This window comes from Poromitra crassiceps (assembly GCF_964638095.1).
Source record: "Poromitra crassiceps genome assembly, chromosome: 7".
NCBI lineage: Eukaryota > Metazoa > Chordata > Actinopteri > Beryciformes > Melamphaidae > Poromitra > Poromitra crassiceps.
This window is the reverse complement of record NC_139628.1, coordinates 50,455,298-50,471,869: the sequence shown is the minus strand read 5'-3', so window position 1 is coordinate 50,471,869 and position 16,572 is coordinate 50,455,298. Positions and strand designations below refer to the sequence as shown.

Here is a 16,572-nt window from a genome sequence, read left to right as displayed (position 1 = left end):
TCTGGGTGGGGATCAGGCAGGCAGGCAAGAGGCAAGGAGAGAAACGGGCCCAATGATAGTTCATATGGAAGATGAACATATATATATATACGCATATATATATGCACATATATATATATATATAATATATAATATATATATATATATATATATATACACACATATATATATACACACATATATATATATATATACACAGTATATATATATATATATATATATATACAGTGTATATATATATATATATATATATATATACATATATATATATATATATATATATATATATATATATATACACTGTATATATATATATATATATATATATATATATATATACATATATATATATATATGTATAGCTACACATGTCAGTTCTATTTAATCTCCTTTAATATTGAAATATGAACATCTTTCAGCAAACCAATGTGTTTACTGAAGAGAAGTGTGACTTATTTGCCGACTTTCTTTGCCATAAACTAGACCTTTCTGGTCAATTGTTGGGGACATGGGACTGATCAAAACACCAGTCCACAAGTTTGCCTTTGCTTCAACACATAGGCTGCTGTTGCAATAGAAAGAAGACTTGTAATTGGTGCAGATGCGTAAATAGTCAAAAATGTTTTCATGCTGCAATCAGTGCAAATAAACACTTTGGACTGGTCAGAAAATATAATTAATTTATACAGTCTACCCTATTATTGAACTTATATATCATATAAATACATAGGCTGCCCCACCCCCCAAAAACAACAACAAAATCCTATTGTTGAATATAATGCCAAATTTCAGCCTCCTAGAGCAAAAACTGTGCCCGCTAAAGGGCCGTGAACTTTTTGTGAACCAAACAACCAACTGACCGACCGACCGACCAACCGACCGACAGAGGGACATAGAGCTGCTGGTCATCGCTAATAAAAGTAGTATGACAGACTACTCTCGTTCCACTTCGATTTATTGGCACACACAATGAAGGCCAATAAATACAAGTGAAGTTGTGTTTCACTTGTGTCTAAACTGCCTGCTCCCCCAAACCTGCAAGACAGTTTTGTACAGGTTTTACTGAGATCAGCAGAACGCCAGAATAACTTTTGCCTCTGTACACAATTTGTATAAACGTGACGATCGCTCTCAAGTTTGACCGCGCAAATTCTCCGCTCAAGTTGAAAGATTTCAACTCGAGTGAATAGGCCTGAGGTGAATATCGTGTCGTGTCATCATCCGCCTCATTCACGCCACCCAGAGCGAAATGGCGTATCCTCGCGTGTTTGCATTGACGTTGTACGTAATCTCGCCACGCGACTTTGCAAAATCGCCTTTGGTGTGAACGCAGCTTAATGGATAACATTTCCGTAGATGCAATCATGTGTGTATTACAGTGTGTGTGTGTGTGTGTGTGTGTGTGTTGGACAGAGCAGGGGACAGCAGTGAAGTAATGGCACAGTTTTAGTCATTAGAGACATGAATCCCTGGGGACCCTGAGTCAGTGTGTGTGTGTATGTGTGTGTGTCTGTGTGTACGTGGACATGAACTGGTGTGTGCGCCAGTGTGTCTGAGGCAATGTGATTCTGTGTCAGTGAGTATGCCAGGTGCCGGTGTGTATGTCTGCATGTGTGTGTGTGTGCGTGTGTGTGACTGTGTGTGTGTGTGTGTGTGTGTGTGTGTGTGTGTGTGTGCGTGTGCATGCGTGTGTGTGAGTGTATGTCTGCATGTGTGACTGTGTGTGTGCATGGTGGGGTCGACTAAGGGTCTTGCTGTGCAGGCGAAAAGACACACGTAAAGCTGCAGGTGCTTGCAGATACCGTGCAGGTCAACCTTATCAAAGGGTGGTCTTACTTTTCTTGCAGGAGATTTGACAGGAAAATATTATCGCAAGAACCTCTTCCTCTATAGACCTGAACAGTCACGCGACGTCTCTGGTCCCGGAAGAGAATTCCCCCTTCATTTTCAAAAAACTTTATAATAACTTCGGGGTGGGGGGGGGGTTGGGTTATTTTTTGGTTTTCCTCCAAGTGAAATGTTTTATGGTCACTCACGATTCAGTAGGTCGCTGGTTGGCTTGGTTCCAGCCTTACAACTCTGGGTTCCAGCCTAGAAACAAGGATTTCTGTTCAAAAGGTCTATGGAGAAAATGAATGGGGGATTGTCTCCCGGGGGTGGAGATGTCACGTGACTCTTGAACTCGATGGAAGTAGTGCTAGAAGGATTCATGGCTGAATTCTGCACAGGCAGACCTTGTTTTCATTCAACTTTTAGTCTTTTATCTACAGTATCACATCGTGTGTCGTGGTTTTATCTAATCGTGAGCCTAATATATCGAATCGTACAGTAGCGTAAGATAAGTACATCGATCGTCCCTACAAATGACACTATAGAGAGCCAAAGTGAACGTCACTTCCTGCTTCAGCACTGTACCAGAGATTTTCATCTGTCATTTATTTTCCCATAGACATTTCGTAAAATGCTTTATGAAAAGAGTTTTACTTGTTCAAACCAAACGGTTCAGCTATATTTACAAACAGGAGAGACCCCAGAACATTTCACTCGGACCAAAACGCAAAAAAATTGCGGATTTAAAGAAAATATTTTTTCTATGTTTTTTTTTTTTTACCTTTTGGTCCGAGTGAAATATTCCGTGGTCTCTCTAGAAGACAGTATAGTGTCAATGTTCATTCCTAATACAAGCATAGCATTTTCAGGCAAATACTTTTACCTTTATGTGGGAATGTGGGACTAGAACCTTCTGACTATTCCTTCAGTCCAGGCACAGCATCCAGGATCATCATGGCCTCTTACTTTGGTCCACCTGCTATCTGGGAAAATCCGTCAGGGAATCTTGTTTTTAAGAGACACCCATGTCCCCTCTGCTGTGAAAAATGTCAAAGCCAACAAAGAGCGGCGTGTGTGTGAACGCATCTGTCCTCTCTCTGTCTCTCTCTCTCTGTCTCTCTCTCTCTCTCTGTCTCTCTCTCTCTGTCTCTCTCTCTCTCTCTCTGTCTCTCTCTCTCTCTCTCTGTCTCTCTCTCTCTCTCTCTGTCTGTGTCTCCGTCCCCAAGGCAACAAGTCAGCGAGGCCCGCTGTCAAGCTGTGCTGCACCGAAAAACGACTCTCTTCTCCGCTAGTTTGCAGCAGGATATTCAACTCCACCAGATACTTAATTCAGTGTGTCCTCTTTGCTTCAGCGAGCCTGGATTCAAAATAAATAAATACTGCTACTTTGAATCGTGTAAGAAGTAAATAAAAACGCCCATGATGAAGACTGTATATTATCATAAAGGGAAACAATTGAGAATGCATGGCATGCACACACGAACCGTTATTCTTGGAGAGCTGTGACGCTGTAGACTTGACGTACGGCTGTCATAATGTGTGTGTGCTGCAAGTCTTCCAGTCTCAGCCGTGTGTGTGTGTGTATGTGTGTGTGTGTGTGTGTACGCCTGACACCACGTCTTATGACTGTGAATCATCTAAGTGTCCGTGTGTGTGTGTGTGTGTGTGTACTGAGTGTCTGTGTGTGTGGTGTGTGTGTGTGTGTGTGTGTGTGTGTGTGTGTGTGTGTGTGTGTCTGTGTGCATGACAGAGAGGGTGACACTAATGGAGCGGAGTGCCTCTGTAACCAAATCTGCCGCCACGCAGACAATAGGCAGACAGTTACATGACATAACACACATGACATAACATACAATTATAGCGGGCGGCGAGCCTTTACGCCTGCCAAAACCGCACGCTGTTACTTCAGGTACTCTTAGATTTAAGTTACTTTCAAAATGTAATATACTACATATTACTAGTTACTTTCATTTGAAAGTAATAAGTTACTTTACAATATTACTTTCTGTGTAGAGTAACTTTGTTACTTCCTACAATACTTTTGCATTACTTTTACCAAAACAACAGCACCAACAGAATGACATCGCCGCCATCCCAAAAAATAATTTCAACAGCCTTGAAGTCAGTGTAAACAATCCAAAATTCTAAATGTTATTCTTTTCCTTTGTTATTGTCATCTATAGTGGTTATTTGCATAAAAACACACAGTTTGATTAGGAAATTATTGTCTTTTTCATACTTTGATTAAAAAAAAAATTAACTCAATTTGTAACTTGAGTTTCTTGACAAAGTAACTGCTATAATATTACTGAAATCCTATAAGTAATAAGTTATATTACTGAGTTACTGCTAAAAGTAATATATTACATGTAATATGTTACTTTTGTAATGAGTTACCCCCAACACTGCACGCAAACCACTGCCTTTTCAAGTGTGAAGAAGACGGGAAGGACAGGATTGTGCTGTCGCTATTCGGAGTTAGAACGCGGCGTCACATGCAAGCAATCATTCATTTGATGACCAGTACTCGACCTGTGGACATATCTCTTACTGCCAGGTCTGCTCTTCTGCTCAGTGACTGTGTGTTATGTATGCTCTGCCTTTGCTCGTCTCTCCCGGTGACTCTCTCCTCTCCTCTCCTCTCCTCTCTCCTCATGCGAGTGTTTACATTACCCACACAGCACAGTTATCTCTCTCTCTCTCTCTCTGTTTGGTCTCTCCTTATCTCCTTCTGTGTCTCTCTCTCTCTTCCTGTAGACACACGCGCTCGTGCAGTATCGGTTGTCGTCAACTGTGTTGCCCCTGACACCCGAGAAACCAAGAGGCGCCCTCTCTCCACTTTAACCCCCTCACTGCCAAATAGCTAGCCAATTATCTCCCTATTCCACTTTGGCCGGCCAATAGCGGCTGCCTGAGCGGAAGCCCCGTTAGTGGGATTTATGTGCTATCTATAAGCTGTGGGTGCATAATACACACAGTACGCATCGTGGTTACAGATCCCTACAACAATGTATAACTCATAATACACACATCAATGGTCATCATGGTTACCAGGGATGTAGTGGTAAATACAGAGGTGGGTAAACTATCGAAGGTGAGTAGTTTACCCACCTTGTTTGCCCTCATTGATTTATACAGTTGATCTGAAAATAGGTGAGTAAACTATACTTCTTTTTTTTTTAGGTTGAATGAATCCCTTTAATTCCCTTTTATTTCTGTAAATACGTAAATGTGGGTCTGGAGACACCTATTGTACCGGGAACTACCACAGAAGCCTTTCGAGTACTTTGCCAGGTGTTTATATGTCTGTCTGTCTGTCTGTCTGATTTTGTTAGCGCGATCGATAGCGCCAAAACCGCACAAGATGCGTCCAGGAAACTTTACAGGTGTGTAGTTGACGTCAAAATGAAGGTTGAGTTAGAAAAAGGGTGTGATCCGAGCAAGGGGGCCGGCCGCCCCCCACATTGACACGACCCCCCCCCCCCCCCCAGCTGGTGTGATCCTATCGCAAGATGGTCTCTAGTTATTATTATAATTATTATTATTAGTTTGGAGATTTCCCAACAAACCTTCAGCATGGCATCTCCACTTCAGTGGCCCGAGCCATGGTCACTGTGGTCTCTCCAGCAGGCTCCAGGACAGGCTGGCAGCATTCAAGCTGCTGGACTTCGATGGCAGCGTCTTCTCTGCCAGGCAGGCAGATGGACTACAGACCCAACCCGCCTCACTGTCTCCTCGCCTGCTCCGAGGGGCTGGAAGAAGAGAAAAGCTCTGAGCTGAACACAGGCACTCCCAGAGGAGATGGAGGTGACCTTGAAAGTGACCTTGGTCAGTATATGGAGACTAGGGCTGGGTTAAAAAAATTGATTCTCCGATTTTTATTTTAATCCTTTGATATCGATTCATATGTCCAGAGATCGATTTTTTTTATTAAAAAAAAACATTAAAAATAAAAATAAACATAGGCTAGAATATTATGCTGTGTGTGGTAGTTGAAACATAGTTTCAAGTTGACGTTTATTTATGTTTGTAGTTGAAACAAAAACATAAATAGTGTAGGCTACATAAATGGAAATGTTTGATCATTAATATCTACTTTTAGAAATTGTATAGGCTGAAATCAAATCACTGTGCATAATTGTGAAAGCGTCTTTATTGACAGATGAAAAGGCTGTTATTTACCCTTTCTCACCACCTGGTGAGTAAATATATTAAAATTGACAACCGGTCCGCAACTTTTTTCCCCATGTATCTACTTGGCACAAAAAAGGTTGGGAACCCCTGTGTTACATAACTGGACAGTCATGTAATTCAGGTTACAGCTCAAAAAACACGTTTTGGTATCACTAACCAAATCGATATTGAAATTAATCGAATCGGAATCGAATCAAATCGGGATTAATCGATTCGCAACCTTGTGAATCGGAATCAAATCGATTCTTGAAATTTGAACCAATACCCAGCTCTAATGGAGACTGGTGAGGATGTGAGCCTTGACAATGGACTGAAAGAGCTGCAGACAGGAGTGAAGGATTCTGGGAAGGAGGCATCGCAGGTTCGCAGGTGTCTCTGACGGGCCGCCATCGTCTCTGAGGTAGGAGACAAAAACAAATCTGATTTGAAAAAAAAGATGTCTGGTATAATATCGCTGAAATGGCACATTATAAAGTGTTAACTGTTTTGTCTGAATTGTCATCACTCAGGAGAGTATGTAATCTCTGAAATACACTAAAAGTGTGCTAGAGGCAGGCTATATTTATCTTTAACACATTGAGTGCCAGCCGTTTTTTCAATGCTGTAGGTAAGTTGTGCCAGGTTTTTTTTTGAGGATTCTGGCTCATTTTACAAGAGCCGAGGATTCTTTTCTGTTAAGACTTCGTGAACACCAATCATCTAAAAAGAACTAATAGAATGTGTGCTTTCTCTGTCTAAAATAGTTAGTTTGTAGAGTTAGTAGTTATGTAGATATTAGCCGTTGAGTACAGCATGGTTTCAGAGATTTTCAGAGAGTTTTGAGATAAATGGATTTTTAGAACCACCTCACGTGCCTGTGATTATGGGTGCCCTTGGGCAAGTCTGTATACTGTTTTGTGTGTGTGTGTGTGTGTGTGTGTGTGTGTGTGTGTGTGTGTGTGTGTGTGTGTGTGTGTGTGTCTCCAAACTCCTCCCTCCGTAGGTGTGGCTTTGCAGTGTTTTGTCACAGGCGAGTTTCTGGGAATCGCAGGAGCGGGGAAGAGGAGAGGAGAGGCGAGGGGGGGGGGGGGGTTAGACACGGGAGAGAAATTCCTTCGCGATCCCCTTCTTCCAATCTTGAGGCAGCCTACTCCGCTCTGCTGCTGCTGCTGCTGCTGCTGCTCCTCTGGGCTGCTGCTGCTGGCGGCTCTCGGGCAGTCTGGCTTTAAACGGGCTCGTTCGTTTCTTGAGGTGTCGGCTGAGAGCTTTGAAGAAGCTTTTGCGATTCTGGTCTTATTTATGCGCAAAGGTACTCGAGTGTGTGTGTGTGCGCGCGTGTGTGTGTGTGTGAAATCGAAAGAGTTTTCGCCCAGCTATTTCCTTGAAAATTAGAATGGCTTTCTCCCGCAGACCGGCTTTCTCTCTGTCTGGAGAGAACTGTTGCCACTTAGTGGTCGGTAAAATAGATTATACACATTCTCTTCCTCCAATAGTGGTATAGAAGACGTAAAAGGGGTTGATTGATGTCCCACCGTCAAAAAAAAAAAATGTTTATGTAAGACGAGATATCTCGTCTTTGGCACTCAACGGTTGGATTATGTAAGACGAGATATCTCATCCTTGGCACTCAACGTGTTAATAAGTGCCAGAATTGTTTTTGTTATAGAGTCTAACAGATCTATAATATAGACAGCTCAATCTGAAATGAGAAAATAGAATTTGAATGTATAGTTACATTTCCTAGTACTAATCCCATTCAATTTCAAATTAAATTTTTGAACTCAACAGTTTCAATAATGTGCATGACAAATTCAAATATATGCAATTGAAATAAAATGTCTGCTGGCATACCCTGAACATTTTAGGTGAAACAAACAAAGCGGAGCAATAAGAATAGCCCAGCGGCACCATGCTAAATATTCCTATATATACTGCTCACCTCTGCTCATCAGTCCCACCCTCCTTTAAATAACTTTTCTCAACTTAACGCAACCATCTGTCCCTCATGCCACCTGTCAATAATGTCACCTTGAGCCTTATTCTGACTTCACTATGTGACAGTTATAATAAAAGAGTCATCCTAGGCCACAATTCAACTCTAATATTAAAGAGAACACAAATACCATGATGCAAAAATAAAGCGTGTAATAAAGTTTCTTTGTGTTAATTATGTTTGGTACAAAATAGATCTTTGCAAAATGACAGATTTTTTCTATGGATGATGGAGATTTGTTTTCATCGCCTATATGTTACTTTTAAATGAGTTACTTTTCCACTGTTCTAGGGCTACAACCTCTTGTTTGCTTACAACAATAAATACCATGTATAGGGTTTGTTGAATGCTACATTAAAATTATGAATGACAGGGGGGGGGGGGGGGGGGGGGGTGGAGACTCCTGTCATAGTGAGATTAAACATCAACACATCTTTGATCTATCAGATCACTTGAATCACTCCCACCATGCACACACTCTTATTTTCAAGTCAAGCGTTTCCATCACTTGTCTCACTGTCTGTGAGTCTGTGACTGACATCACCTGGGGGGGGAATCCTGGATCTCAAACTTCAAGGATCACTGCTCGAGATAATTAGCCTACCTGTTAGCTAGGGACCATAGCAGGGACACTTACCAGGCAGTTACCACATATCTCCATGGCAATCACAGGTTGGTATCCCATCAGGTGAGGCTGCCAAGAATGTGGTTGGTTGGTTGTTTGGTAGACCATAAGGCCTACATTTTTTCAGAACAAAGTTAGAATGAAGATGTATGCGTTACTGTAACGCATACTACAGCTTCATGTAACGCCGTTACATGTTATCAAATCCATCTCGTGGTGCAGTATTTCCACGTTCATGCTCTATCCATCCCCCACTTTACAGATGGCACGTGAGAAATGCCGAGCAGGATCGATGTTCTCTTCTATCGACTTGATGCTTCCCTCAAATCCAAACACCCAACATCTACTACTCTCGCCTTTTGTGATGTGTTACGCGCAATGCGCATGCGCATTTGCAAATCACCCAACATGCCGATGTGGCCACTATAATAATCGAACATTTAACATTTTAACGTTAGTTATAGGTTTGCGAAAAAACACAGTTGCAATGTCAATTTTTCCGTTAGCTTTGTTTTGGATCTGTAGTTGTGTTATAGCAGAACAAGACGACAGATTACCAAATAAATGTGAAGGTAGGAAAGTTTCTTCGGTTGGTTTTCCGCCTGGTATGTTTTGTTTACATAATGGCTTGCTAACTTAACCTATAACGATATAACGTTACAGTTAGACAGTAACGTTACTGTAAACATAGCTATCCTCACTGTTTTATGCGGTATTATAACAACAACAACACTGTGGCGTGTAGCTAGCTGAGTGGTTGTCCTCTCAGCCTGTTGCATGCTACAGTATGTTATCCCATAGCATTGCATGTTGCATGCTCCCATGTGTGATGGTCTGTGTTTGCCTGTCTCATGTCTGTATCATGTGATGGTCTGTGTCCCTGCTGGCTCAGTGTGTAAGTTCCTACCTACCTGTCTGTCTGTAGTGTATCATGTCTGTACTGGTCTGTGTTTGTCTGTCTTTCATGTCTGTATCATGTGATGGTCTGTGTCCCTGCTGGCTCAGTGTGTAAGTTCCTACCTACCTGTCTGTCTGTAGTGTATCATGTCTGTACTGGTCTGTGTTTGTCTGTCTTTCATGTCTGTATCATGTGATGGTCTGTGTCCCTGCTGGCTCAGTGTGTAAGTTCCTACCTACCTGCCTGTCTCATGTCTGTATCCTGTGATGGTCTGTGTCTCTGCTGGCTCAGTGTCTTAAGTCCCTGTCTGTCTGTCTCATGTCTGTATGTGATGGTCTGTGTCTCTGCTGGCTCAGTGTCTTAAGTCCCTGCCTGTCTGTCTCATGTCTGTATCATGTGATGTCTGTGTCTCTGCTGGCTCAGTGTGTAAGTTCCTGTCTGTCTGTCTCATGTCTGTATCATGTGATGTCTGTGTCTCTGCTGGCTCAGTGTGTAAGTCCCTGTCTGTCTGTCTCATGTCTGTATCATGTGATGTCTGTGTCTCTGCTGGCTCAGTGTGTAAGTCCCTGTCTGTCTGTCTCATGTCTGTATCATGTGATGTCTGTGTCTCTGCTGGCTCAGTGTGTAAGTTCCTGCCTGTCTGTCTCATGTCTGTATCATGTGATGGCTGTGTCTCTGCTGGCTCAGTGTCTTAAGTCCCTGTCTGTCTGTCTCATGTCTGTATCATGTGATGTCTGTGTCTCTGCTGGCTCAGTGTGTAAGTTCCTGTCTGTCTCATGTCTGTATCATGTGATGTCTGTGTCTCTGCTGGCTCAGTGTGTAAGTCCCTGTCTGTCTGTCTCATGTCTGTATCATGTGATGTCTGTGTCTCTGCTGGCTCAGTGTGTAAGTTCCTGCCTGTCTGTCTCATGTCTGTATCATGTGATGTCTGTGTCTCTGCTGGCTCAGTGTGTAAGTTCCTGTCTGTCTCATGTCTGTATCATGTGATGTCTGTGTCTCTGCTGGCTCAGTGTCTTAAGTCCCTGTCTGTCTGTCTCATGTCTGTATCATGTGATGTCTGTGTCTCTGCTGGCTCAGTGTGTAAGTTCCTGTCTGTCTGTCTCATGTCTGTATCATGTGATGTCTGTGTCTCTGCTGGCTCAGTGTCTTAAGTCCCTGTCTGTCTGTCTCATGTCTGTATCATGTGATGTCTGTGTCTCTGCTGGCTCAGTGTCTTAAGTCCCTGTCTGTCTGTCTCATGTCTGTCTCATGTGATGTCTGTGTCTCTGCTGGCTCAGTGTGTAAGTTCCTGCCTGTCTGTCTCATGTCTGTATCATGTGATGTCTGTGTCTCTGCTGGCTCAGTGTCTTAAGTCCCTGTCTGTCTGTCTCATGTCTGTCTCATGTGATGTCTGTGTCTCTGCTGGCTCAGTGTGTAAGTTCCTGCCTGTCTGTCTCATGTCTGTATCATGTGATGTCTGTGTCCCTGCTGGCTCAGTGTGTAAGTTCCTGACAGTCGAGCTGCAAGCAGCACTGGAGAAAAGTGGGCGCTCCAAAGAGGTCCTGGAGCTGGGGGAAGTGCTGGATACTGGCAAGCGCAGGCGCAAGATCAAATACAACACGTCGTAAGTTATTAACGTTACCTCCATCTGGGGAATATACTTTATTCACTACTACCCGTGAGCAAGGCATTCAGGCTGCACTATTTATTTATTGATGTATTTATTTATTTAAAATGAATGAGTGTCTGTGGTTTATCTTTGTGTTTTCAGGGAGACCCGTCTCACTGAGGCAGTAGACAACATCTGTGAGCGCATCCTGCAGTATAGTGTCCATGCAGAGCGGCCTGGCAGCCTCCGCTACGCCAAGGTAACGTTGATCCACTTCCTGCTGGCATCCACCTGCCCATCAGTTTGATCCACCTGCCCATCAGTTTGATCCAGCTGCCCATCAGTTTGACTTTGATCCACCTGCCCATCAGTTTGATCCACCTGCCCATCAGTTTGACTTTGATCCACCTGCCCATCAGTTTGATCCACCTGCCCATCAGTTTGACTTTGATCCACCTGCCCATCAGTTTGATCCACCTGCCCATCAGTTTGACTTTGATCCACCTGCCCATCAGTTTGATCCACCTGCCCATCAGTTTGACTTTGATCCACCTGCCCATCAGTTTGATCCACCTGCCCATCAGTTTGATCCACCTGCCCATCAGTTTGACTTTGATCCACCTGCCCATCAGTTTGATGGCATCTTAGCACATTTACTGAGAGCTCCTGGAGTCAAATACTCATTTTAGCAGCACCATAAACAGAGAAACACTGGGCTCGACGGTCGAGCTCTGTTACGACCACTTAAAAATGTTAAGTGTCCGATTTCCCCCCCCACATTTATTTCCCTCGTGTAGGGTGGCTGAACACAGATGCTGTTCTCCAACATCTTTTTGTAGGAGCCCATGCAAGTACGGTAACATGGTTCCACATGACAGTACTGAAAGAGTGAGAAGTTGACAGCAGGTTGGGTTGTGTTGCAGGGTGCCAGTCAGACCATGACCACGCTGAAGAACCTGGTCCACAAAGGAGTGAAGGTGGAGCTGGGCCTGCCGTTTGAGATGTGGGACGAGCCTTCTGTAGAGGTGTCCGACATGAAGAAGCAGGTGTGTGAGGTGTAGTGTGGTGTGTGTAGTGTTGGTGTCTTTACTTCGGTGTCTGCGCACTTGACACCATGCACATGTATACGTTTGTGTATAAGTATATAGCTTAGACATCATTTCAAAAGTAGTTTCAATTTCAAAAGTACGGCAGGTATACAGTTTTTCATAATAGTTAACTCATTGAGTGCTAGCCACTTTTGGAGAACGGACGCTCCCAGTGCCAGAGTTTCAGAGCGTTTTCAGTGATTTCTCGAGGCCCACAGAATATTGTGTGATATTACTATGTAAACACTGAACACGCACAAAGAACGATGAGACTCTCTTCTATCATCTGCAAAAAAAAGTTTATTGATCCCATTTTCCGTTCTTTAGTTATGAGCCTGAGAAGATAGGCTGTTTTGAGCAAAAAGACACTTTTCAAATTAGAAGCTGAGTTATTCCGCCTTTTGTGAAATGCAGCATTTCAAGCACATTCACTGAGTCTGAAGATAATATTTTATGATGTAGTGACGTGGTGTAGTTGTGTGGTGCCCTGCGTGCCCCACCCCCCTCTCCCCCCCTCAGCTGCAAACTCCTCCCCACACTACACAGCCTCACGCACCCAGTCTATTTTCGGAGCGCTCCGTTTGTGTGCGCCGGGCGGCTCCCAGCGCGACAAGGAAATGCCAACCCGGACTGCAGGGAAAGGTTTGGCCCTTCGGCGTCGGGTGCTGCCTTTCTGGCGGCTAATCGTGTGAAGAAACTATGCAGACAGACAGAGGCAGAGGAGCTCAGTTGTGTGCGCGGATTGACTGCGGTTCGCAGACAACGTCAGCTGCAGACAGAGCAATCTATATGGCTCTGGCTGCAGCATGCATCGGTTTCTCTTTGATCACGGCTTTTTCCTCCTGTTTTCCGGACCTTTCTGTAATCTGGAGAGCACTGTCGCCACCTACTGGGTCGGTAAAATAGGTTATAGACCTCCAATAGCTACAATATTTGTACAGGAGATGTATCGGGCATTGATCCACGTCCCACCGTCAAAAAACGCAATTGACAACAATCGTCGTCTTTGGCACTCTACGTCAGTATTCGAATTGACGACAACTGTCGTCATTGGCACTCAAGTTAAAAATGTCTGTGTATTTTTTGTAATTGTTTTTAATATACTGTACTTAGACATTTTAGAGATCAAATGGGAGATAAAAACAAAAATCAATAGTCCAGAAATAATAGGTGTACCTGGAAACAGAAAATATATTTAATAATACACTTGAGTATATACATACTTGTTCTGAAACACACTCTGTGTGTGTGTGTGTGTGTGTGTGTGTGTGTGTGTGTGTGTGTGTGTGTGTGTGTGTGTGTGTGTGTGTGTGTGTGTGTGTGTGTGTGTGTGTGTGTGTGTGTGTGTGTATGTTTATGTTTATGTTTCTCTCTCAGTGTGAGACGATGCTGGAGCAGTACGAGGAGGTGGTGGAGGACTGGTACTTCCATCATCAGGAGCAGAAGCTGGAGAACTTCCTCTGTGAGAGCCACGTCCTCGGGACGTCGGAGCAAGGTGGGACACACGCGATGCGAAGAGACTTGTGTTCGCACACGCCAGTGTAGCTGGCAACGCTCAACCTACGCTGAACCCACAAGGTTCCATCCGGCGCGTGCCTTGCTCAAGCCACGCTGAAGCGATCGTTCAGGATTCAGTCCTATTTTCCAAGCGTGAAGCTGCCAGGCATGAAGTCCATGGAAGTTGTGGTGGGCGGGGTCAAGGCGCGCCGAGCGAGGCGCTGAGGAAAAGAGAGTGCTTCTTGTGTGACCGGTTAAGCGTGAGCTCAGCTTTAGCGTGGCTTTGGCGTATGGTGTGAACAAAGGCCAACTCAGTGGTTCGAAGCTGGATTCTATCCCATCAGGTAGCTAATTGCGGTTAATTGGATTCACCTTGCATCCCAGGTGTAAAATAGTTCCTGATTTGATGTTGAGAATAAAAACCAACAGGATTCTGGGATTCTCCCAAAGATCGACCGATTGAGGACCACCGGGTGAACTAATTCTGCTTAGAATATCTTAAGACCTACCTAGCCCCATAATGTACCGCTGTATCTCCATTTCTGACATCACCTGGGGGGGGCGGGGTTAAGTGGTTAAAATGCTCTCCTACCCATCTCCGACGTCTGATCGCAGATCCGAAGATATAATCATCTCCCTATGGAAGCCAGTAGTATAGGCGGGGGTGTTAAAATGAGACTTTCCACAGCCTGTGCTGAATTTACAGCAGGGTGTGTTTGATCTCACTTATCATTGTGCACCGCTTGCACGCGACGAGCAAACAACATTGCAGTCACACGAATACGGCGGCACAGTGATCAAATCCAGCGCACCTCGGAAGCAAAACATGTCATGAAATACTCAAACTCCCAAGGTTCCTGTCAGCACTGGGACGCTTCTCCTCTCCTCGATTCGCCATGTAAATAGTAGGTATGCAAATAGTATAGACTAGAAAAAAAGATTGACCACACTACATTGTAGCAGGTGCCTGTCTATGATGTAACACTGGTCAGGTGATTTGGGGCGTCAGGTGTTTTAAGGGTGACACGTAAACAGGAAGTGTAGCATAGGCGGCAGGGCTATACAGTTCTTACCGTAATCGCGAGCACAGCAAACCATCGAACAATGATCAGGTAACATAACTGTTAAAGCACAAGCCATAGGGATCAATTCACATTCACATCAATCTCATCAAGGTCATCAATTTCTGCCTGTAAACCATAATTTATAATAAATGGGAACCTCGCCCAAAGATAATAAACCGTTTGGACATTCACTCAGTAATGTGAACTGGATACACGCCCAGAAGCCTCACCTATACAAGTGACTGTTACTGGAAGACGTTTAATTGAACAGATATATACCTTTGCAAGCACTGTGAAGCCTGGACATGAAAAGAGAACATATCCATGTCTCTCTCTGCCTATAATAAACTTAAACTATAGAGACACTGCGGAGCGCGTCATCATTCAGGAACCACGCCCAAAACGGGGGGAAACACAAACTCCCATCCTGGCGTTCTCCTATGTCGCGTGCATGGTCGGGTCTTGAACAAAAAGATCGTATATACGGAAGATGAACACTCCAACTTACTTCATTGACAGCAACATCCACATTTTTCCTCCTCGCCAATTCTCGATGGCTTCCTTGTTTTCCTCGGGAGTACAAAAAAACGTTAACTGTCAATTTTTTACATTTGTTGTCTGCGCAGCCCACCACCACACAACAGCTTTTAGCTATGTTTCATTCAACGGAAATGACGCTGGTGTGTGGAAATGAACGGAGCTTTTCCCCCGTGATGGGCGTGGCCTATTTCATGCAGTGTCTCTATACAGCTAAAAGCTGCTGTTGTCGGTCCTCTCTCTCTCTCTCTCTCTCTCTCTCTCTCTCTCTCTCTCTCTCTCTCTCTCTCTCTCTCTCTCTCTCTCTCTCTCTCTCTCTCTCTCTCTCTCTCTCTCTCTCTCTCTCAGAGTGTCTCAAGGAGATGTGGAAAGGAGACACTGGGATCAAAGGAGGGGCAGAGGAGGCAACAAGTGCCGGCGCTGAAGAGGGAAATACACACGATGCTGGAGAGCTTTGAAAAAAAAAAAAACTCTTCTCAAGCGGAAACGCAGTCCACATCAGAAGACGTCTGTTTTAGCTTTTGGCTAGGTCGTCAGCAAACTACAAAGTAATGGATACAAGTTTAATCTGTTTTGACATTATTGTCTATTGGAGAAGATACAGTGGGAGCTGCAATGATGTCGAATGATGCTTTATAGAATGTAACTGTCTCAAAGTAATGATGTCATCTTTTCTATTATTATGTATATAAACGGTTCTTTTTATGCAAAGGCTATCCAACTATTTGGAATGACATTTGATGCCCAGCATCGTTTTTTTGAGACCATTTGCAACACTCCAAAGTGCACATGTAAAAAGTGGACGGGTAATGGTATGAATGAAGTGTACAAATTTGTTTGACCTTTCCAGTATTATATTATTTGTGTTATGCTGTTACTCCTTAGATGCCATTCGTTGTACTGTATGGTACATGTCGATATTTTCTCCTGAACCTGCAATCCTGAAATGCAATATGTACAGTTTTCATCTTGAATAAATGCTTTTGTATAATAACACTGCAGGTTATTCTGCTGCCTTCTTGACAGAAAAATGGCTTCCCGTGAAGTGGTATCAATGATTTCAAAGGTGAGGTGTGAATTTTACAGTCATGGTAATTGGTCATTAATCGAAGATAATTAGTCTCAGGCGTGTGTGTGTTCCACAACCCAAACACCCCTTTGGTCATCTGTTGATTTGACAGCTTTGCCTAGAAAAGGGGAACTTTCGATCGAGGTAGAAGTTTCAACAGGAGTCCTTATCAATGCAACACCAAAATGGCCCATATTTCTGGGCACTTTG

The 16,572-nt window shown here is 43.7% G+C and overlaps 1 protein-coding gene across 1 annotated transcript; it reads left to right on the top strand.

Annotated features, from left to right (window-relative positions):
- The first annotated feature begins 9,042 nt into the window (after window positions 1-9,042).
- cnpy4 (canopy FGF signaling regulator 4) lies at window positions 9,043-16,217 on the top strand. Its single transcript, XM_083639640.1, has 6 exons — window positions 9,043-9,193; window positions 10,996-11,122; window positions 11,270-11,366; window positions 12,031-12,153; window positions 13,573-13,690; window positions 15,642-16,217. The coding sequence occupies exons 1-6, from the start codon at window positions 9,109-9,111 to the stop codon at window positions 15,749-15,751; spliced, it is 660 nt and encodes a 219-aa protein (XP_083495766.1). The 5' UTR covers window positions 9,043-9,108; the 3' UTR covers window positions 15,752-16,217.
- Window positions 16,218-16,572: the final 355 nt, after the last annotated feature.

Bases quoted from the DNA above. Each gene is read 5' to 3' on its own strand.
- cnpy4 (XM_083639640.1), top strand. From the start codon at position 9,109: ATGTCAATTTTTCCGTTAGCTTTGTTTTGGATCTGTAGTTGTGTTATA. The intron at 12,154-13,572 runs GTGTGTGAGGTG...TTTCTCTCTCAG, and splicing joins TGTCCGACATGAAGAAGCAG to TGTGAGACGATGCTGGAGCA. The intron at 13,691-15,641 runs GTGGGACACACG...TCTCTCTCTCAG, and splicing joins CCTCGGGACGTCGGAGCAAG to AGTGTCTCAAGGAGATGTGG.